The sequence below is a fragment of the Zosterops lateralis genome, assembly GCF_965231275.1.
Source record: "Zosterops lateralis genome assembly, chromosome: 11".
NCBI classification, from domain to species: Eukaryota; Metazoa; Chordata; class Aves; order Passeriformes; family Zosteropidae; genus Zosterops; species Zosterops lateralis.
Window position 1 is genome coordinate 4,491,634 of NC_139771.1, and position 23,987 is coordinate 4,515,620.

General features: G+C 42.1%; 1 protein-coding gene across 1 annotated transcript in view; it reads left to right on the plus strand.

Moving 5' to 3' along the window:
- The window catches only part of DOCK3 (dedicator of cytokinesis 3), a gene marked incomplete at its 5' end in the record, with an annotated part of 197,309 nt that extends 176,957 nt beyond the window's left edge, over positions 1–20,352 (plus strand). Inside the window, 11 exons of the mRNA XM_083869273.1 lie at positions 508–591; positions 1,846–1,962; positions 2,348–2,469; positions 3,955–4,090; positions 4,603–4,684; positions 6,571–6,723; positions 10,105–10,223; positions 11,124–11,211; positions 14,511–14,633; positions 15,209–15,291; positions 15,769–20,352. Coding sequence (XP_083725399.1) covers positions 508–591; positions 1,846–1,962; positions 2,348–2,469; positions 3,955–4,090; positions 4,603–4,684; positions 6,571–6,723; positions 10,105–10,223; positions 11,124–11,211; positions 14,511–14,633; positions 15,209–15,291; positions 15,769–16,275 — 1,614 coding nt within the window. The 3' untranslated portion in view covers positions 16,276–20,352. The remainder of the gene's footprint in view (positions 1–507; positions 592–1,845; positions 1,963–2,347; positions 2,470–3,954; positions 4,091–4,602; positions 4,685–6,570; positions 6,724–10,104; positions 10,224–11,123; positions 11,212–14,510; positions 14,634–15,208; positions 15,292–15,768) is intronic.
- Between the last annotated feature and the right edge of the window lie 3,635 nt (positions 20,353–23,987).

Below are 23,987 nucleotides of genomic sequence, written 5' to 3' on the forward strand. Positions count from 1 at the left end.
CAATATGTTATCCAGCATAATCTCTGGCAATTATGTTACTTAAACTGAACATTGCAAAAGGTAGGTTTAGGGTAAAATTCTGAAAAATTGCAGCAGTGGTTCAGGGGTGTGGGATGTGTCTTCACAATGGAGTCATGGAGAGAACACTCTTCAGGCTTTACATTAGTTGCCAATTTACTCACGAAATTCCTTTAGCTTTAGGCAGTTATGTGAAGGAAACTATAAAATTCAAATAACTGGAAGATACAAGGTTTAGTGGTATTGCTCATCACTGTCACAGGGGGAAACTTGGTCAGAGTCATGATTCAACAGAATTGTTTCAGCTGCCACGACCATTTTCTCTGCATCCCAGAGTGCTAAAACCCAATAAAATTAACCTCTGCTGTTATCTTAATATATTTCATTTTCCTAAAATTTTTGGACCTTTTCCTTTCATCCTTTGACTCCAAGTTATGATGAAACACCTTTCTGTAAGTAAAAGGCACTTTTTTTTCCCTTTTCCTGCAGGCCTTTTTTGATAAGGATTATATCACAAAGCACCCCGGAGACGCGGAGAAGATCACACAGCTCAAGGAACTCATGCAGGAACAGGTACTATTTTCCAGGTGCAGAAGAAGATTGCTACATTGTTTGGATTCATCAGCAGTCAGTCTAAACATCAGATCCAACTGAGTCATTCAGAAGCAGATTTTTTTGGTACAGAAGGTCTAAATACATTCAAACAAAAAACAGGAGGGAGGTGGGCAAGGAGATTATGACAAGTCACTCACCTCATGGGATGTGAGGTGAAGCTCAGTACATTAATTTCTTTTACTACATTTGTTATCCAGCTGACATCTTGCTGTGTTTCAAGCCTGCCATTAATTTTTGGCATTTTGAACTATGTCTTCCTAGCAAATTTCAAAGATAATCAGAGGCAGGACAGGTCAGGCTTGAGATTAAAGTGACAGAGCCACTTAAGAAAACTTAATGCCTATTTATATTATCTGCAGTTTTATTTTTCCACAGTGTCTCCTTGAAACATCTTGGTAGATAAAGCTTTGGGATGCTTTGATGGGAATGAAATCAGATAATCACATCCCACTTAACTGAAAGTTTGGCAAGATACACCCCATTAAACAATATGCCCAAATTTGAATAGAGCTACTAGGCCTTGTTCTTCAGCAGATCACTGAATTGCATTTCAGTTTTCCCATCTGTAAAATAATGCTTATCTCCCTTCAATCCTCAGGAGATGTTTGAAGATTAATAAGTTATTGTTTGTACAGACTTTGGATCATGTAGGGAATTACATACATTTTAAGCCTCCTATCATTGCTATTTTCTTTCATCTGAGACCTTATATAATCTCATTCAGTCGTTAATATTATATGTTTGACCTTTGAAAAAGTGACCTTTAGAAGTAACTAATGAGGAACAGGAGGAGTGACCGTATGTGTCACACTGCTGCTGTTCATCTCAATTATCAGAAACTCATTTTTGAAGTCTCTTCTGGCAGCTCAGATCCTGTCCCTGGCACCGGGAGGAAGAGTTTTTGTCACAGGGCATTATCTGTGTGAGGGCATAATGCTGTTCATACTGCAGAGAGAATCTAGCTAGTATTCTTTTATAGTTATCTCCTAAGAAAAGCAATGCAACATGACACAAATGTACTTGTCTCACACTTAAATACTTGTTGGAGTAGTATGAACTTGCCAGGACTCCAAGGCTTGCTTAATTACCAGCAGTCTTGTAATGGACAGTGGCATATTCCTTGCACATTGCCAGAACTGCAGGACAGGCTTCTATTCTCTCTCTTAGACACAATTGATTTGAGTGTCTGACGTTGCATTTTCTTTTTCACAGGTACATGTCCTAGGAGTGGGTCTGGCAGTCCATGAGAAATTTGTACACCCAGAAATGCGTCCCCTGCATAAGAAACTGATAGACCAGTTTCAGATGATGCGATCCAGCCTGTACCATGTAAGCCAACAGTCACTCCTCCATTTTTGAATTCTATGATTAAACATCTGTCAGTTGCAGTAAGGTTCACAAAGGAACCTACTCAACTGCCAAATTACCAAAGGAATTCTTGATTTTCATGCAAGAAGGCAGTTGTAGAAAATATGTTAACTTGGCCTTTCAGCAAGAATTGTTAATATTTGTATGATCTTTGTTGTATCACAGAGCAATTGTAAAGCTTAATTTCCAGTTGCTATCTCGCATAGCAGAGACTTATGCAAGACAGAGGAAGATTACTGGGAGGTGTTGGATGTTCACTTCAAAAGAAGTGCCATAACTGGCAGTAGCATGAATGAAGAAAACCTGCAGTTTTCCATGCCTCAGCTGAAGTGTGTTTGCCCTGCAGGAGTTACCTGGTCTGGATAAGCTGAGCCCAGCCTGTTCCGGCTCCAGCACCCCCCGCAGCAACGTACTGGTGTCCCACGGCCCCATGAGCCCCGAGAGCATCAAGCTGGTGCATCGACACAGGTAACCCCCTCCTCTCCCCAGAGACCCAGGGCTCTGCACGCTGCTCCACCAGGGTCCAGGACCTGAGGAGTGCTCAGCAGGACTGCAGGAGGGGCAGCCTGAGTTTAGGCAGAAGTGTCTTCTGTCTTCATTCAGTGCTAATGACTGAAGTTGGAGAATTAGAGTAAGAAAGCTGAGAAATCCAACTTGCAGCAAATGCTGAACATCTCCAGATGTGACTCCATCACTTTACTTATTGTAGGAGCAAAAACACAAATCTGCCACTCAGCTCTTCAAGCTCAATCTGGCTTCAGAGGTCCCAACCTCTCCTACTTCTGTTGCACCAACAGCAAATAACTGGGTCCTTATCTAACGTAAAAGGAAAAATGTCTGGCTTGTTTTACAACAAGCCATACAATATGTACCCATTTTGAAGGATCAAAATTGTTAACATCATTATTTTTATAATTCTGACCAAATCAGAAGCCAAATACAAGAAAGGCTGCCAGTGTTTTGATCAGCACATCAAAAAATGACCCTGTGGTGCTTTTTCAAACTGAATGCCCATATATTAAATCTGAGATAATGAGAGAGGATAAAAATTTGGATTATAAGGACAAAATAGTGGGTTTTGTATCCAGCCAACATTGCTTATTTGAAAATGCTAATTGCTCTTCTGTGTTTATTTTTCTTATTGGGTCACTATATTTTAGCTGTTTTTAAAGGCTGGCATAAAAAGCTGTGAAAAGTTGGTCCATGAATCCAGGATGGTGACATTCTTTATGTTATCAAAACCAAGTAGCTTATACTGCTTCCATGGCTTAGCAGTTGACAAACAGTGTCTGGGTGATACAATTTTTTTCCCTCCAAATTCCTCACTTTGTAAAGGCTTTTTTAGTTTTTAGGACCAACTAGGGAAATGCTGTAGTGTACAATGTATTTGTGTGTGTGGTTCAGAGTGACAGAGAAAAGTTAATTCCCTGAAGGAAATCAGGGTGCAGCCTGCACACCAGCTGGGCTGTATTAATTTACTGTCAGCTACAAAATTGCCTTCAACTGTAATGCTGAGGCCCAGTGGATGCAATAAGGAAAACTGGATTTTGACCTGTGTATCTTGTGCTTGGATTCCTTTGGAATGTTTTTTTAAGCTGCTCCCACTCATCTTAGCATTAAGAATGTGAGTGGTTTCAGTGTTTTGTGTTATAAACAAAACAAATATGCACCCAAGGTCATGATGTGACATCACCCTGGGTTGGGGTTCTGAAATTCAACATCCTGTGTATCATTCTGTTTTACCTGTAATCTTCTTGTCACTTCTTTCACATTTACTCTCATTTATGGATTTGTTTGAGCTTATTTGGCCTGATTTTTCAAAAGTGTTTGACATCTAGAGGTGACCTAAAGGAGCAGGTAACTGCAGGTACTTACTAGTTTGAAAAAAAAAAAAATCAGGCTTCACAAAGAGATTCAAAAAGTAATTATGCCCTTGGTCTGTTTTTTTTCCAGCCCACTGAACATGCTTGGTTCAGTCCGACACTCCTCATCCTCTCTGTCATCGCACACCTCCAGTGAAACAGGAAACCTGGTTATCCTGACAGACAGTTCTGTGGGGGAGACTGCTGAGGATATGTATCACATGCAGGTACAGCTCCAGCACAGCCAGGAACATGTGCCAGAGGTTTGGCTTAGGAGCAGTACACTTTATCTGTGCACATGCTTGGATCTGTCTGTGATAGCTTTTTCAAAGAACTGAAAAGGCAGAATCTAACATTATTCAAGAAAGATGGCAGTAACTCACTAGATTAACTTTGGGAGGAAATCTGTGTTTGTACAGTGACTGTGGTAGTGCAGTCCAAGGCTACCCTGCTGCTTTCAGAAAGTGAGATTTCTGTGCCATTTTGTTTATCTGCTACGTTGAACATGTGAAGATAGTGTTGCTCTTGGTTTGGGGAGGTGGAACAAGTCCCACAGTCCTGAGTGCAGGTTAACAGTGGCCTGCACTGAAGCTGGGCAGATTTACAAGACAGATAAATTCCTAAGGCACTGATGTGCTCAGGTCTCTCTCGATGGTTTCTCTGCCTCCTGCAGCTTGTTTACCCTAACCCCAGGTACCGAGGTTCAGTCACCTATGTCTCTGTTTTATCCTCATCCCAGGCTAGTCCTTCCACCTCCAGCCTGAGCTCCACTCACTCGGCACCATCCCAGATGATTAACTCTGCCCCTTCCAGTGCTCGAGGTAAGCATGGACAGGCCCTGGTGGGGCACCTGCAGGTGTTCCCTAAACCTGGCAGCCTTGCTGACTTACAGGTGAAACAACACCTACACTGACATGTAACACTGTTTCTCTTTTGGACGTGTAAATACCTTTCAATATTTTTTCTTTACAAATGGTTTCATTCTCCATTTTAGCATTTTTTCATCATGAATGTATCTCTAATACATGCTGGTTTCAGGCAGTTGAATTTCATAATGATTGTCATTGTTCCACCACAAAATTATGGCAGGCAGTCTAGAGGAAAACAAGAATAGTCCTCATTATAGTACTTAAAAGAGAGATCATGAAGAAAAAAGGCAAAGAAATCATTTTACAAGCCTAAAGAAATTATGACAAAAAGAACTTGAGGCAGTTTAGCAGAAACATTTGTATACAAAAGTAGATGTATAGGATGAATGTTGAAAGATATGAATTTTAAATAGTGGGGATAAAGAAGGGCTTCCCTGCTGGGAAATTCTCAAAGAAAGAAAAAATATAAAAGCAGACTCTGGGGGTACTCATATTGCTTTTGTGTTACAGTAGCTGGTCTTGATACTGCTAATCATTTTCTTCCCCAGCTGAAGCAAAACCACTCCGTGTGATCTCCTGACTTTCCTAACTTCTCTTCAAGGTTTTGGGTTTTTTCCTCTCATTTTGGATTCTCAGTTGCAGGTTCTACACCTCTTTTCACAGGCATCTGAAGAAAGTATCCAGGATATAGTCAGAGATAGAGGCTGATATTTAAATCTTATGCCTTTTTTCATGTAGGGGAATTCTGTGTCTCTTGATGGAGAGGGAATATGGAGAAGAGCCCTTTCTCTCAAGCAGTCTTGGGGCTTTTTTTGCTCTATCTGCCAGTAAAATCCTAATTGACTGGTTGTTGACACAGATGCAGCAAGGTGATTTAAATGAGGAGTCAGATGGAGTAGGAAGGTGAGAAGTGAACATCTTCAAATAAAGGCAAATAGCTGCACTAATTACCAAGGGCTGGAAGGAAAATCATGATAAATAGTAACCAGGTGAAACTGGAATAACAAGAAAGGGAAGATGAGGAGGGCTATCATATCAGGAAGAGCTCCCTAAGTGGATGTGCCTCAGCTGTCCTGTGAATCTTTGGGGGGATCTTTGGGTTTGGTGCTGTCCTGTTTCACGCTGTTTTCCACTTTAGATGTCCAGTGACAGGCTCACTGTGACAGGCTGTGACAGTCTTTCTGAGCCTGACTGCACAGCATCAACAGCTTCCCTCTTTATGGTATGACTCACTGTTGCTTAGAAACCAACGTGATGAATGCTCCAAAGGCTCTGGGCTGCTGGGTGAGCCAACAGCACCTCCCAAGGATGGGACCCAGACACGTTTCAAATGGGAAACAGTAAGAGAAGTAATGAGTTTGAAAAATATTTATATAGCCTGTGATACAATGTTTCTTCTCTGCTGTTCTGTTCACTTTTAAATTAGGTGAGCACAGCATTCAGACATTACCCACTTGTGGGATTTCACTTATAGTAAGGTCCCAGGTGCAATCTGTGTTTCCCAGTGTGCCAGTCACTGTTCTGGTTATTACAACACTGCTGTTGTAAATGGAGCTGTTCCTAATGAGAAAAAGCCCTTACACTTAAATTCCACTGTGATAATGCAGCTGTGTTCTTCTCCTTGGTGATTTTTCCTTTTGTTTTGTTTTTTAACTGGGTGAATTTGATGCTTGTGAAAATGAGACCAGTATCGCTGGCTGGAGCAAGGTACTTCACAGACATGACATGTGCAGCTCTGCCAATGCACCTCTATCCTTTTTTTTTCTTTTTTTTTTCTTTTTTTTTTCTTTTTTTTTTTTTTCTTTTTTTGGTATTTATTTATATTCTTTTTAATTTAGCGCTGGTGAAAGGTGCTGGATTGACACCACTGGAGGCTGAAGCCCTCTATTTACCCACAGAGCAGATACAGCATGGGCGGCAGCTGTGCAAGTTCCCCCACGCTGCCCCCACCCATGTGCCTCATCTCTGTCCTGGAGGGACCACCTCTAGAGGTGAGAGGATAGTTCAGTCTCCATGACCCATCCAACCCTTGGCCTTTCTGCTGAGACTGCCAACAGAGCTACGAGAGTCACAATGCTGCAGCTGAACACTTGTCAGATGGGAAGTGGACAAAGGCCAACAATGCATTTCATAGAGGCCACCTAAATTTATCAATGTCTTTGTCACCACCTGTGGCTTTAACTTGAGCACAACTGGGTAGTATTTCTAGGGTTTAGCCTAATTTTTAAGTGCTTCTCTCATTTATTCAAATGATAATGCAGGTACTTAGACCACCTTCTCTGACTGCAGAGTCCTTTCTGGAGGAGACTGGTATCTTTATAACAAATTAGTTTCATCAGTGACCAAAGGAAGCCATGGCCTTTTGTATTAAGAATCCAGCAGAAATTTAAATTGTTCTCCACTTCCAAAAGATTACCCTTTTATGGACCTTTAAAATAGCAACATAGGTGATTATTTGGCTTGTCCAAAGAGAATAACTAAGCTATTAATCTAAAAAGAATTTTTAAAGGATAGTCATCAGGAAAGTTGAATAATGATTTGATTTTATCACTGAACTGCAGATTAAGGAATCAAAATTTACACTAGTTATAATATATACAAGTTACAGCAGAAGTCTTAAATAGAATTGAAATCAGAATTTGCTAATTCTGTGCTAACAATAGGCATTAGTAGTTACTCTTTATTACAAGTATGTATCTCTCAGTTTTCACCTGGCTTGACCCTTGAGTAGCTTCTTCCCTGTCAAGGAAGCACCACTGTTGTTGTGTAAAAGGTCAATAAGAAATTCAGTTCAGTTCGGCTTCATTTGAGGTAGCTCATGAGGCACTGTTGAACTTTACTACAGTTAAAAGATTACCCAAGCCAGGGTTCAGAAATAGAGAAACTGTAACTCAAAAAGGCCTGGAAAGAGCTAGGAATGAGTTAGGGTTTGTCAGTAATTTAATTTAAAATACAGTTAGGACTCCTCCAGTGCACTCAAAAAGCAATTCCCACATGACACTTGACTGGCCTCTAAAGGCATCCCTACTGCTTCCTCAACACTGTCCCTCATTAAGGTGTAGAAAATGAGTCCCGGTGTCTCACTCAGCACCTTGCAAGAATACATGTATTTACATTAAAACTTCCTTTTTAAATCAAAACATTACAATTTGGTGCAGGAGCAAACTTTTCATAACTGTAATAAAAATTATGAACCAGGAGAAGAGATTCAGTGAGTTTGGAGTTTACATTAATGTTCACTTATTCCTTGAAAGTAATACTTGACACAAGTGAATTAACATATTTATAATTAAAAAAGCAAAACTGTTTCTGGCTTTAGCACAGGTTTTCCTTCCTCATTAGCAAGTACCTACAGTGCTGTTAACATCAGAACCAAGCTACATGCTAAAATGAGTATGCCCTGGCACCTGCTGCAGCATTTTATTATGGCCACTGGCTGCTGTGGAAGCTTTCAAAGCTTTTTTTGACTTTGCTCTTTAAGTTTTGCCAGTCCCTGAAAGGAGCCACGATTATTGTGCTCTCTATCTGTCCAAAGCAGCAATACTTAAAATTTGTTTTCAGACTGGACACTTGGCATAATCTGTTACCATTTTTATAGCTACAGTTAATGATAAATTTGGGGTACCAGTTTTTTAAACTACACTCTCCCAGTACGTGTTATTTTTTCAGGCCCTGCAGTCCAAGGTATTTCGAAGCTGTAATCCCATATAAACTGACAGCACATAGAGGTGGTTTGCATATTTGATATAAAAGAGCAAGGATGACAACATAAATAAAGAGGGAAAAGTTTTCAGTGTAGGTTGTGCTGTGCTGTAGTTCTGGGCACACCTAAAAGTTCAGCATCTTAACATTTGTCCTGCAGAACAGGACTGTCTGTGACCTGTGAGGAAAAGACTCAGCACAAAGCATTAACACTGTGTTTTCCAAGCTGATGTTGTACATCAAAGCAAAAAATGTTGTCTAATTATGTTTCTGTTCTATGTCTGGGGAGAAAATGAGTTCGGGACTAGAATGCAGATACTCTGCCACTGTTCATGTCAGAGTGGGGGTGTAGTAAATTAATCTGGCATCCGCCCCCTCAAATGGAATTGTTGCAATTGTAGGACTTTATCCTGCATTCTGCTGGACACATTGTTCCTTCCACTGTGTGCTGAATATTAGTCCCCAAAACTGCATGTTTGCTTTTGCTGGGGTAAGAGCTGCATCAGCCAGCACCAATGCCTTTGCTCATATGTTGGAGTGCTGTCCAGGTAATGTGTGTGGTTGTGGAAGTTTGCCAGAGGGGGCATGTATTCCCCAAAAGCTGGCATGGCTCTGTAATGCGCTGTGTGCTGCCATCTGTTCAGTGCGTGTTTGTGACGCAATCAAACTATCAGTGCAAATTACAGCTCACTTCAGCAGCTTCACATCAGTTCCTGCCTAATATTGTACATCCCAAGGGTTGCGTGTATCGATAGTATCAGACTTTAGGAATTCACTAATGGGAATCATTCTTCTGGCAAATCCACTGTCAGCTGTTGCACATCAGAAGGCATATTGTTATGTGGCACTCATCTTGAAGAACATGAGTCCCAAGTAATTCCACCTGCCAGGAAGCTGTTACATTGAATACCCCAATATCTTGTCATATAGTTGTCATTAACAACAATACAGATAACTAATAGATGAATCAAGCCTATCATTCCTACTATGAAACTCTAGACATTGATAGATGTCTGGTGTCATCAAAGGGCTCAGTACAGCAACACAGTAGTAATCATCATTACAGCAGCATTGTAAGCAAAGTGCCTCTCACATTTATAGAATATGCTATTTATTATTGGGGTTGGTTTGCTTTAACAAGAGGAAGCTGACAAAGATAGCACCAATTAAATGGCAACACTTATCTCTATCCAGAACCAAGGAATGAAGTATTTTCCCACAGATTTCTGCTTTAACTGAATGGTGTATCTCAAGCTTTATCCCTTTCTTCCACATTCAGTCCTCAAATGCACAATTTTATGGCATTTCTGTAACTCTACAATACTCTATGGGGCAAGGGAGCATTAGGCACTGCCACAGCTGATTCCACACAGATGCCCACTTTTTTTTCTGTTTCAGAGGAAGCACTTTGCAACATACAACTAGGGACACACACCTTACATACCCTACGTGGTATGTCCTTAATTGTATCCCACAAGCCAGTTCTTCCTCCATCCTCATGCTATGCACCCACCAACAGTCAGCTGCTTAGTGGGCTCAGCACCGTGTTTCCTTGAGTCCTGTGAGCTCATGCATCCGAGCCAAGAGTGCAGGAGGACTGAGATCCCTGGGCATGCAGAGACATGGCTGTTGTTTGTCCCGTGTACGTGATTGTTCTCACTTGTTTACAGGCTCTCCCTCTCTACCAGATAAGTACCGCCACTCTCGGGAGATGATGATGCTGCTGCCAGCGCACCGGGACCGACCAAGCAGCGCCATGTATCCCGCAGCGATCATGGAAAACGGACAGGTAGCACCTCTGATTCCTGTGCCACTTCACCCACCTGAGACTGTGGCTGCAGTTTTGCTGGCTTTGACCACCTTAAAGCTTTCTTTTTTATTTTTGGATCATTTTCAGAGGTGAAGCAGAACTTTTCCTATTAATCCACCCCTGGAGGCACCCACTGTGATAGTTGAGTGATACAAACTGTAGTGATTGTTAAAAAAGCAGATATGTTCTGTGAAAATGGACTCACTTCCCAACTTTATCCTGTGAGCCCTGGTCTATTGCAAGTAGTTACACCATTTTCTTTATTTGTTTAGAACCATGGCCATCCATCCTGCAGTCTAGCCTCCAAGTTGATTCTAAATAAATTTATGGTGATTTCCAGAGGTATCAAAAACCATGAGAGGTTGAAATAATACACTGATACAGGGTCTCCAAATAATCTGTGCCCTAATTTCTCTGAACAAATTGAAAAGTGTGCCTATATGTAAGCATTTAAATCTTGCCCTGGCATAAACTTCTGAAGGGAATCTCTGGATCCTTGCCACTTATCACACTTCAGTTTGCATTGCAGAGCATTCTCAAAGTATGCAAAGTCAGTGTTCAAACAAAGCCAAAGATAAGCTGCAGAGGGCAAACAATGTATTCCAGCTGCTAATGGGCCCAAGGCCAGGCTAGAGCTAATCTGAAATAACTCCTCCAGAGAGCAGAACTGTGGGCCCTCAGCACTGTTACACCCTAGAGATCCACTCACATTGCACTGCAATACCTGCCAATGTAGGCACAGCCTAAGGTTCCCAGGGAATCTTTAGTTAAAAACTCCTTTGCTCAAAAAAAGGAACAGAAAGTCCCCATGTTGCCCCAGCTGGTCTGTAACCTTCTTTTTTTTCTTAACTCTTCTTTGCTAACTTTCTTCTCTCTTAGCCTCCAAATTTCCAGCGCGCCTTGATCCAGCAAATGATTGGACCATGCAAACCTTGCAGTGATCCCAACCTGTCTGTGGCTGAGAAAGGTACTCCTTTTCCTGTTCAGCATGCATGCTTGCTAAAATGTTATTCCTCTGGTCATGCTACAGCAAGTAACCAATGGGCTTCTACATTTCCTGGCAGAGTGCATTTCTCTCACACTTTTCTAATTATCAGTTTAATTAACGGGGCCTTCTGACAACCTCCTGTTATCTCAGAGCCTTCACAGAAGGGTGGAGTGGCACAAACCTCCCTATTTCAGAAAACTTTCTGACTTTAGCATTTTCTTATTGAAACAATTTCTGCAGCCTTTGTCAAGCAAACTTGCAAAGCAGCAAATGAGAAGTTATCTAAGAACAACCCAAGATTTGGACTATTTTTTTTATTCATGAGTTATACTGGTTTTTAATATGCATTTATTGCTCAAAATACAAACGTTCCTTGTAATCCCTCTCTGAGGTAGTTTCATATTTATTTATCGTTAGGAATATATGCTTTTTTAACTCATTCCTTTGAAAAAAAAACAGGCAGAGTCCTTGCAGGGAGAAAAAAACACTGAAAGAGGGCAAAAAATTTGTTTGGTTTAAGAGAAAAGGAGCAGCTTGTGAAGGAGGTGCCGTGAACAAAATGATGGGCTCAAAAATTATCTGAAAGGCAGCACTCTGAAAAAGGAGAAGTGGGCACAATTCCTGAATCAAAATCTGAGACGTGGAGGCTGCCTAAGCAATCAACAGTCATGTATGGCTGGGAAAAATGGTATCTTAAAAGATTTTTAAGGCCAGGAAAGACCACTGCAATTCTCTAATCTGACCTACATCGTACACTCAGATTTTTTCTGTCTTTTTGTTTCAGTAACTGTGCCAGAACTAAACTGTACCTTAAAAAACAAAATCCAAATTTTATTTCAGAATTCCTCATAAATCAGAATCCCCTACTTCAACATGAGCAGTCCAGATTGAAACCAAACACCAGTTCTGAATAAATGGCAGAATGATGACAATAACAAGTGATGACAAGAGTTAAGACTGGGGGCTGAGGGATTAAGAGCTCCAGCTTAGCCATGTTAGTTTGAACCAGAGATGGTGAGATCTTTGTACTGGACAGGAGAAAGATCTGGAAAAAGAAGGTAGATAAATATTTATTGTCTGTCTATGGAAAAATATTGAATTTGTATCTGTAGGTGATATTCTGCAGGAGTGTGGTATTCAGTACCAAGAGATCAAAGACAGAATCCTTAAGAAGCCACAAAAGATAGAGGTGATGTTCAGTGGGGATGGTGGGGCAGGAATCCCAGCTCTTGTGTCTTGCTGGTGGCAAAATGCAGTTCCAGGTGCTCTTGGCAGGCCTGACCCCTCACCATTCCGTGGGATGGCATCTGCCCTGGATTTTGTGAGCAGTCAGGGCCCTGACTTCCCGCACCCCCTCCTGGCAGCCTCAGAAGTTCTGCTGGGTAATTCCCAGTGACAGTGGTGACATCAGTAGCCCAGGGCAGAATGGTTCAAGTGCAGCTTCCTTGCTAGTTAAACTTGGCCACTGAGCCACTGAACAGTCACAGAGAGAGACATGGGCTAAGTCACAGCACCAGGAGCTCCCTGCTTCTGTTCTTCCCTGAAGCATTTTGGCCAAAACTCTGGTTTTAACAGGCAGCAGCCACTCTTCAAAATCTCACCTTCTTCCAGCACTGTTAAATACTCTAAAGGCTGTGACTGAGGGAACACTGAGAAAGCATAAATGGGTTTTTTCATTGGGGTACCATGTGTTCTTCTTCACGTTCTCATTCTGCATCTCAGTGTTTTAAAAACCCCCAAAACAACAAGCACAGCAATAGTTTTACAGGCCAAGCAAATCAGGTTTTCTGTCCTTTTCACTTGCTGCTGGGATATGGCAAGAGAGATGAGCAAGGCTGGCACTGCTGTGCATCTTGTCCCTCTGTTTTAGCCCTTTGATACCAATTGCAGTAGTGGAAATTAGAGCACTCTGGCATGTATACAGGGAAAATCCATCTGGAGCCACATTGCTTACATAGAGAGGTAGGCCATAGTTTTAACCTGTTCTCTGTCAAGATTCTTAGTCTTCTTCATATGCGTTTCTCAGGCTGAGAGTCTCTCTTTTTTAAAAAAAACATTATCTTTTATATTTTTATGGGGTTTTGTTCTGTCTTGTGAAGCTGTCACTTTGTAATCTTTTTCACTTTAGGGAATTTTAGGCCTTGGGGAGCCCATGCTCATGCTAACTCATGAACTAGGGAGACAAAAAAAAAAATAAACCTTTCAAAGTCATTTTAGAAAGAAATGCATCAAAAATGGCTGCAGGCATTTTAATTAAGGAGAAATCCTCTTCAGATGTCAAACTCCATGTTTATTTCTCCAGGCTTCCATTTCGCAAACTGAAGATGGAAAATGCTATTTTTATTTCAGTTTTCTTTGACAGGCTCAATGAATTACTTTTTTTTCTTTCTTTGCTAATCTGAAGAAATTACAGTTCCTTATTTTTTTTTAAATAAACATACAACTATTGCACATCTCAGAATAAATCAAGTCTTGTTTGGAAGGAAGGAAGGTGCATTTTAATAATGATCAAGGTTGACAGAATTCTCAAGATCTCGAAAAATGTTCATGTTCATGTCAAGGAGGAGCTTTTATTTCTATGAAAAAACCAAGTCCACGGAGATAATGTTCACTCTCTGTTAAATGCAGCAAGCATTGCTCTCTCTATACTTCCTGATTCACAGACTTGATCTCTTCAGGAGACTTTGTAATACAAGGTGGACAAACGGTTGTCTTTAAATATTTTGTCATCGAAGTTCTTGATCAACTCTGTAGCTTAGTAAATTGGAGCTTTGAAGTTATTTCTTTTGCAACAGATTGAAAGGGATTGAGGTATAACTTCCTTCATATCCTCTATTCAGTCCTCACTGAGCCTGCAGTGCAGCCACAGGCTGTCCTGTGTTTCCACGTTTTGCCAGGTTCTCTTGTCACCACTCCCCACCAAGCAAGACAGCTTACACCTGAGATCCAGCCACCGTTCCATTGGTGGGATTTCATTTTTACCTTCACATTGATTTGCAAAAAAACCTGCCAGACTCCTACTGCTCTTCAGATTTGCTAGAAATGGGCCTAGGGATGGAGGGGAGCTGGGCAGACTAACCCTGCAATCACCTAACTCTCACTTCCTTAACAAAGCATCTCTAAACTTAACACTCTGTAGCCTTTCTGTGTTTTCAATCCTGCCATTCACCAAGTCTCTGGAATCTGTCTCTGCTGCTGAAGAGCACACTGTTCAGCCAGTGCTGGCCCCACAAGCTCCCCATCCTGTTACCCCAGTTCCATCTGTTTCAATCCTCCAGCTGTGCCAGCAGCACCCAGTAGCTGGAGCCTGGACAGCGGAAGCCGAGAGGCGCTGCCGTTCCTGTCTGCCCACGCTGGGAACACCCTGGCCCCACCAGTGCCTCCCCGAAGCCTCCCCCATGGTAAGGACTGCCCAGCAGGCCTGCTGCCAATGCCTGCAGTCACGCACACAGATACAGACCACCTAAAACCGGACTAGAGCCTTTAGCCCCCCCACCTCTGTGAAAACAACAACCCCATAGCCATAGTCTTTCCTGGTCTGCTGGTTTTCAATTTTTTTTTTCCAAATCTTCAAATTCTTGCAGTCCTTAAGCAGTGTGGACTTGTGTGTACTTTGGGACTAGAATTAAGTGATGAGAGTGCTGAAGCTTGGTGTGGCGTCTTACCAATGGCCAACTTTAGCAGTAATTTAAGCTTACAAAGCTATTAAATGAAAGTTCAAATGTTCATTGTTTAAGAGCCTGTTGCCTTGCCATGAGATCCTTGATAACGGAGCAGTGAAAAACCTCTCTGCTCTTAATTTCTCCTTAGCAGCCTGTGTGTGACAGATGCACTCTGCAGTATCCATCAGACAGGCAGCCCTAGGCTGGAGCTGGTGGCCTTTAGAGCTGTTACCTGGCATTACAGAGCTAAACCCAGCTCTGTGGCTGCAATGAAACAGCACAAGTCTGCATCTCTGACCCTTGTCTCGTTCCAGGACACTACTCACTGCACTTTGATGCCTTCCACCACCAGCTCAGTGATGCTCCTCCAGCACTGCCCGCACGAACGTTGCGCAAGGTAACGGCAGGAGAGCAGAGAGGGATGTAGGACAACGGGCTCCTGAAAGGGCTCCCCCTTCTCTGCTCCCACCAAGCAGCTTCTGAATGCAGAAACACTATTTTTAACATGCTAGTAACTTGCACATGAGAAAACCCACTGAAAGCTCTTAACCTATTCCATAGCTGAATGCTATAGAAATAACTCATGGGTTGTAGGTCCTTCCCTTTTCCTTTTTTGCACCATATGCTGTGATTTCAGCACCCCAATCATCACCTCAGCTGCTGTTTTTCTAACAGCTCTGGTGCTGTTGAGTGCACTTATCTGCCCACAAGTGGTACTTCCATACATGTAAACCAATAACCTTGACATTCTGAACACAAATGGAACTGCATCGTTGTTAACAACACTGTCAAAAGCTGAAATGGGGATCAACACACAAGATGCAGCATTGCCTCCTTTGTCAATTTTAACCTGGTTTTGTTTCTCTCCAAACAGTCCCCTCTTCATCCTATCCCTGCATCGCCCACCAGTCCGCAGTCTGGTCTAGATGGCAGTAACTCCACTTTATCTGGCAGTGCCAGCAGTGGTGTCTCTTCCTTGAGCGAGAGCAATTTTGGACATTCTTCTGAACCACCTCCTCGCACAGACACCATGGATTCTGTGCCCAGCCAGGCCTGGAACACTGATGAAGATCTAGAGACACCCTACCTCCCTGTCAGGTACAGTCTCTCTGAGCCTGATGTCCTGGAGTCGCTCAAATCCCAGCCATGCCGAAGCCACTCTGCTCCATCCGGAGTCATTCCTCAGGACCCCATGGACCCTCCTGCTTTACCCCCCAAACCTTACCACTCCCGGCTGCCAAACATGGAGAACGAGGAGGGGATGATAATCGAAGATGATGACAAACATCGCCCGTTGCATCGCAAAGTGTCCCAACCCGTGAGCGGTGCAAAGGAAGAGCAGGCCAGGGTGGCGTGGGAGCACGGCATTGGCGAGCAGTAGGGACAGCTCCCGGTACACAGCTGGCATTGGCATTCCAGGTCTGGATACATGGAGAGAGAGCAGGACTCGGAGAACAGCAAACCGATTTTCTACTGCCACAAGGTTATGTCTGAGGCCCACAAAAGCAATTGGGCCAGCATGGCAGGTTGCTGCTTTCCTTTTTAATTTCTTTTTACACCTTTCCGTTATGTTTTTTAACTTTCTGTGCAGTGGACAGTTTATTCCTTCTGCAGTTTCTTAACCACATCATACGGCATACGAGCCATAGAGACTTGCAGAAGCTGAAAAATACAATTTTAAGTGGAGGGGAAAACGGGGAGGATGTGGCAAGTTGATTTTGAACCTGCTTTCCTCTCAGTTCTGAGACGCACATGAGTAGAAGCAGTTGCACTAGGGACATATTTCTTTGCTGTACAGAATTGAAAGCTCATTGCTGAAATCAGGGATTCTATGAACTGTCAGGCTGGAAGGTGCATGAGCTGCAGGCAGTGGAAAGATGGCAATTCTAAGAAGAATTTGGCTCTTTTGAGAGCAGGATTGTACATATCTGTGCAGTGATCTCCCTGCATTGGTTCATAGGTGCTGAGGCAATCTAAACAGTGCTGATGCACTGATCTCCAAGATATCATTTCCAACAAACTCTGCCTCCTTTGTTTTTTATGTACTGTTTCATTTCTTAAATTTTGCTTTCACTGGCTAAGCCAACCTGCTTTCTCATGAGAATCATGTTATTCATCTGTGCTATAGAATGAGAGGAGGTTGGTGGCTACTGGAGCTACAACCTCATTGTAGGCCTTTCCCATGCCCAGCTTTGGGCAGGCTGTTGACACCAGCATTTCTATTCCAGATCAAAACAAAACCAACCAAATTGAGTTTCTCATGCCACAAGCTGACTGTTGACCCAGCCAGTAAAGAAGTGGCTTAAATGCATCATATCCAACAATCCTTGCCTCAGGGCCGAACATCATAATTCTCACCAACTTCCATCACCCAGGAGCTGAGATTCATTCCTGTTAACTCAATATCCTCAGTCCCTCCCAACAACTCACTGCAGCTGGTGTGCAGAAAGAATCTCCCATCTCTCAGAGCAGACAGAAAACACCAAGACTTGAGCAATGCCTGGTATCAAGTGTACACCCCAGAGTCAGGAACCTTAAGGGACAGTCAGGACCTGTAAAGAACAAGTGTTTGTTTCCTCTTTTGCTTCTTTAGAATGTGTAGTAAGATGCTGCTTTTCTCTTCTGGAAGGTTGATGTCTTTTTCTCCTCAGGCAGCAATACAGCCTTTCCCCATCTCATATTTTTTATTGATAAGCTCTAGAAAGGGCTGAACATTGGTTGGGACACCAAGCCACACCACACAAACCAGTGTGCAGAGCTGAAGACAGTACAGGTCACAGACACAGGTCTATGAACCCAAAACATGCCTTTTAAAAGGGGAAAAAAAAATCTGTGGGTAGTATTGTTCTTTACAAAGAACAGATCTTGGTTCTAAGAAACCTTTTATTCCTGTTTTCATACTTTTCAATAAATACTTTCAAGAAATTTTCAATCAAAATAGTATCAAATGTTTAATGTTTTTAGATGAACAAGCCACCTTCCTTTCCCTTGCCACACCCACACATATTTTAGCCTTCCTTATAACCCTTTCACCTGCAGACTGCAAAGCACACTCTGTAGGATAAAAACTGCCCTCCCTCTTTCCTACCACTAATAAATCTGAAGCACATTCAAGTAAGACCTTCACCATATAAATTAGTGCCAGAAACAGAACAGCACTCAACTTACTTCTTGAATTCTTGCCTAATTGCTCATTTTCTCCTGCTAAAAACAGCATAAAGAAGCAAAAAAGGATTATTATGAATCTTTTACAGGTCACTTTTAGCACTACCTCTAAATACAGAGACTGGGCAGAGTACATGGTTTCTGAACTGGCTAAAGATGGTCTGGCTGTATGAAGTCTGGACTCAGCAGTTGTATGAAGGGGACTATAAGAGGATTTGTTTGTTTTCTTTCTCAAGCTCTAGCCCATGCAAAACTACTAAGTTATGGATTTGTTTCTTAAATGGCCTGTTTGGCTGGAACAAAATCTCTCTTGCTTCCTCTATTTTGTTACCAACAGAGGCTGCTTGTAATCATTATATCCTTCACAGTTTAAACAATGGTAATAAAATCTGGCCTATAGTGGATGTTTCATCTTTAGCAAGAAGGAGAGTTTTCCAATGCTAGGACAGTCTTCAGTGTTAACAAACCAAGCTGGATTTCTGGTATAGAAAAAATTTAGGAAAACATCTGATGTTTTCAGTAAAGGTAAGTCAAGGTAATTCCTTAGAAAAGGGTGAAATGTTTTCACCTATGCTATCCTCCAATCCCACTGAGACTCTTCCAGTGAAGTTCTTAAAAGAACTAAGTTTTAGTTCCATCTCCCTTGCCCTGGTATTTTTTTTTTTCCTGGCAGCAAGACTAAAAGTAGTAAATGTAGTGACTTACCAGGCTTCCTTAATGTGAAAAACCAGCAGGTCTTGCAAATAAAACTTTGCAGAACCAAGAATGCAATTATCATGGGACTGAGTCCCAGGCAGCTGGAAAACCTGCCCACCAGAGCTCTAATCAAACGATGCATTTGAAAATGCATCATCCTGCTCCGATTAGAGACCTGGTACAACAGCAGTGAGTCCATCTGGGGAGTCTGGCATTCCTATCTATTTGCAAAGGTTTGAAGATTAATCAGGTGATGTATACAAATACCTAATGTATGGCAGGTCCACAGAAAGAAGGGTGGAATAAATTGCTGAATTTACCAAATTTAAGCCTCTCTGGCGTTAAATTTCTGTTGTTGTTCTGATATCTACCAAGTATTCTGTCTCCCTTTTCAGTGTTTGCCTTAAAGGGAGCAGAAGATAGAAAGACTATTATTAAGATTTTGTGAATCTTGGAACTAATATTGCCTGGAACTACTATTTCTCTGTAGGGTGAGGTGTCTTTTTGCACAGTACCAACTCCAACATCAAGCTCAGTCCTGGCATAGGTGGAAGCAACAGCAGTTGTTGCACTTGCCCAACAGGATTTGAAGATTCCTTGTATAAACCACAGCAAAAGGATGTTTTGAACAGGACCTTGACATTCTATACCTAATTCAAACCCCAGTGTACTTGCCTTCATTGGGTTTTCTTTGCATAACAAAATAGCATGTGCATTCCTGAGAAAAATTGGTGGAATTCTGCTATAAATCTCTCCATCGTCAGTGTACCTGCTGCCCCATCTGAAACAAAACTGAGAAGGAGCTACAGTGGTAGAAGAAAAGCAATTAAAACAATTTCTCTGAATCCTACTTATTTTCTTTTTTCTCCCCAATAGTTGAGTTGGTTTTATTGCTGTATGCAAGACTCAGATTCTTTTTCGTATTTTCCTCTGTTTGGTTTTTAGTTTATTACCCTTTTTTAGGTAAGGGATATTGTATATCCCTTCTGTGGGAGTATCAGCCAAAACTGGGGAGGCTGGAGAGAACAAGAGCCTTTGGGAAACAAATTATGTGATATTTAAAATTTCCTCTGGTCATGCTTCTTTGTAAATACCCCCATTTGAATGCTGTGTATTTGTACAGGAAATTGAGCAAAAAATGTATAGATTGTGATGTCTGACTGGTATTCTGCCCTGTAAATGTGTTTTTAACCTCTGGCATTCTGTGCTTATAAAAAAAAAAAAAAAAAAAAAAAAAGAAAAAAAGAAAAAAAAGGCAAAAACCTCTAACCACTTCTCTTTTGTGTATTCATGTTTAAAATAAAATGAAAACAGCTATCTTATCTATAATGGAAATCAAATTCAAAAGGAAAAAATTAATTTGTACAAGTGTCCTAAAGGTACTTCATTGTATATATTGTGATAGCATGTTTCCAGAAGCAACAAATAAGTGGTGTGAATTTTAGATGTAAATATCTGCCGTTTGTTTTGGGTTCCTTTCCCTTACCCATTCACTCGACTGCTGTGATGTGGAATTAAAGATTAATACCTGATATTAAAACAGTACAGCTGTATGGTCATTGCTGTCCTCGAAGCAGGGCTAAGCTCAGGCTGCTCCAAACCTTCACAAGAGAAAATGAACAGCCCTCACTTCCCACCTTTGTGTGAATTAAAAAAATGGGGGTCAACCAAAAGGACTTTTGTGTGGTGAGGGAACAGCTTCCACGTTACTCTTTTAGCTGACAGTGTTATTGAATATCAACTTCTTGAAGCGAGCAGCAGGCACAGCCCCCTCCTGGTCTGATGTAGATGGAGCTGGCACTTGGAACAGCCCCAGGCACCGTTCTGGGGCAATCCTGTCCCAGACAAAGCAGCTGAGGAGTGCCTGGGTGCCACTTCCTTATCAGCTGGGCTTAAACCACCACTGTCTCACTGCCTAAAAGATTGATACTCTTTTATTGCAATAGGATTTAAATACTGATTATTTTAACAGAATAGATGTGAGAGAATAGTAGTTAAAACACATAGGAATAGAGGATTTGGGAATTCAGAGCTGTGCTGACTTCTACTTCCTCCTAATCTCAAATTTTCTTCCATTACCACTAGTAAACCAGGTCATTGTACAGGAGGCAAAATAACTCATTTAATGTCTTGACAAACCAAGAAAAGAACTTCTGAAACCTGTCTCAAAAGACATTTAGCAGCAAGTCTGACTCTTCAGCTGGCCCCAGGGTGTACACGGACTGCCAAGGCACCCTTTGCACACACCACATACAAACGCTGAGAAGAGAAACTAACACGGTGCTTCAGTGTATCTAAAGCATCAAAGTGTAGCTTGGCTAAAATGTTCACCTGATGCCTGAAGAAGTCTCTATCAGTCATAGAATAGAATCATAGAATCATTCAGGTTGGAGAAGACCTCCAAGATCACCAAGTCCAAACTTCAACCAGATATCACTCTGCCCTCTAAACCATATTGTGAAGAGATACTTGGGTTTTGAACAGTCCCAGGGATGGTGACTCCACCATTTCCCTGGGCAACCTGTTCCAGGGCTTAACCATCCTTTTAGCGAAGAATTTTTTCCTAATATCCAGCCTGAACCTTCCCGGGCACAACTTGAGGCCATTTCCTCTTCTGTCACTTGTTCCCTGGGAGAAAAGGAACCCACATCGGCTACAACCTTTGAGGCAGCTGTAGAGAGAGATACAACCTTTCAGACCTCCAGCCTGAACACCATGGTACCCTCAGCCACTCTTCCTGGGACTTATGTTCCAGATCCTTCACCCTGTCTTCAATCAGACCCTTTGAGACTGTTCCTAAGACACCTTATTAAATCTTAGTTAAGTAAGTATTTTTCATTCAGACAAAAACTATTTATTAACCAAGCACAGGAAATAAAAACTGTGTTTTGGCACAGCAAAAGGTGTGTGAAGCCCTCAGCTTTACACAAGAGTTAAAAAAATACTCTAGTTTCTGTTAAAACCAATAGAACTTTTTTTTTTTTCAGTGCAAGTCCAATACTTTATTTAAGCTGCCACTAGTCAGATTGAAATCTAAATCCCATGTCCAAATACCTCTTCTTATCTAAATAAGAAAACTTCAGCAGTTTCAATATATGACTTGTCTGACTCAGTATGAATTTCATTACAAAGCTGATAAGAGGAGAAATTAAACCTCCAGAAATGACTCTAACCTAGCAGATGAAGGATACAGCCTTCTACACCCTGTGCATAAATGTCCCTCTATTTGCAGATGATTCTTAAGCCATGGAGAAAAACAGTTTCCAAGACAGAGCTCTGAGCTCAGGTGTCTTAAGAGAAGCTTCACACACCACTTCTCCCTTTCAAGGGGCTTTACTGTCAATCCCACATAAATTAACCCCAAATTTAGAATAGCAGATCTATTCAGCATTCATTCACAGCACTCCTGCATTACCTTTTCCCAAACTGTTTCCCCTCCCCCCGACAGAATTCCCTTCTTTGTCCTCACACCCCTTCATGGCTGTAAGGGATTTGTGTTCTCAGAGGGCAGAGCCAGCCCAGCCCCCAGAGCTGCCGGGAACATCCTGTTTACCTGCACTTCCCAATGACTCCAGTCCCACACACCCACCTCTCCTGCCCACTCAACTGGCTGACGAGCCCAGAGCAGACAAGGCTCCAGGCAGAGCTTGGAGCACCTTCCAATGCCTAAAGGGGTTCCAAGAATGTGGGAGAGGGAGTTTGGACAAGGCCCTGGAGTGATAAGGACACCAAGGAATGGCTTCACAAAGACATTGGGAAGAAACAACAGGACCAGCACAAGCTCTCTCTCCATCACCCACGTCTCAGCCAGGACAAATCCCTAATGCTCCACACAGACAGAGCCTGGAGGGTGTAGAACAAACAGAGCCCCAAAAACTTCACCATGGATCAAAAAGAAGCACAAGGTAAAATGCAAGGAATCCGTTTCAACTGCTGAAACAAACTATAAATAAAAAGAAGAAGAAAAAAAAACACAACACCAAAACCAAAAGGAGTTCTTGTTCTTCCTCACACCCATTTGAGGATCCCATATTGAAATACAGAGCCTCATTTCCCAATCCAAAACCAAATAAAATCAATCCTCTCCTGTTCCATAAAAATGTATAAAGATCCTAGTTTGAAGATGTTTCATAACTGCACTGTTTTGATAGGTAAACTCTGTCTTTATCATGACCCTCCTAAAGTCTCCTAATTCCAAATTTAAGCACAATTTCCACCAAATTAAGAAGCCACTTCGTCTCACAGTTATTTTGGCCTCTATCCTGATAAGAAACAAGGGCACTTTAAGCCACCACTTCTCTGCACAGCTAAGTGACATTAGTGGGCAACAAGTGTGAGTTTTAAAAAGCCAATAATCTTCCTAAAGCATACTGATACTGAGTAATTCTGGAAATCATTATGGACTGACTTAATATATTAATATTGATCTTAATAATCACATTTGGAGAGATAACAAGATCCAGAAATGTGAAAACCCACCTCTCCTAATAAACACATGATGTACTCTCACTGGCAATTAGTGTCCTAATTATTGCTCACCTGCTGTGACCTTTCCTGAATGAGGAGCTCCTCCTTCCCACACTGCCTGTCTCACCTCCTCAGGCTTAGCACTTGCACCTGATGGTCTGCAAGAAAATTCTGATTAGGCAGTCCTGGCTGTGCAAGAGAACCCAGGGAGCTGCTGGAAGGTTCCTTGCTGTAGCACAGGGCTGTGTGACTTTGCCTCTCCCTTCTTTCACTGCAATGATAGCCCAGGATGCACAGAATTACATGTAAAACCACACAAGGAGCCATCAGCAGGTGTGTGCTCCTCTCCTAACTTCAAGGCAATTTCGGTTATAAACTCGCAGTGTTGGGGATTGTTGAAGGTAGTTAACAGCACAAACTATGAGGGCTTTTGGAACAGAATCAAAATATTCTGAGTTGGAAAAGACCCACAAGTCCAACCCCTAACCCTGGCACAGGACAACCCCAAGAATCCCCCTATGTCCCTGAACAAAGGTAACGGGCCCAGCAAGTAGGATATAAAGTTGGAATTAAACAGCAACAACAAAAAATTCTTTCTGCAAAAATACCCACCCAAGAAGGCAGAAACAAGTACCCGCAGATTGCTATTCTGACCTCTCAGCTGTCCCACCTCAAAGCATCCCGTCCTTGTACCTCACGGCGTGTACCCGGAGCCACCCCTGACGGCTGTGCCCGTGCTGGCACCGAGCCTGCCCCTCACAGGAC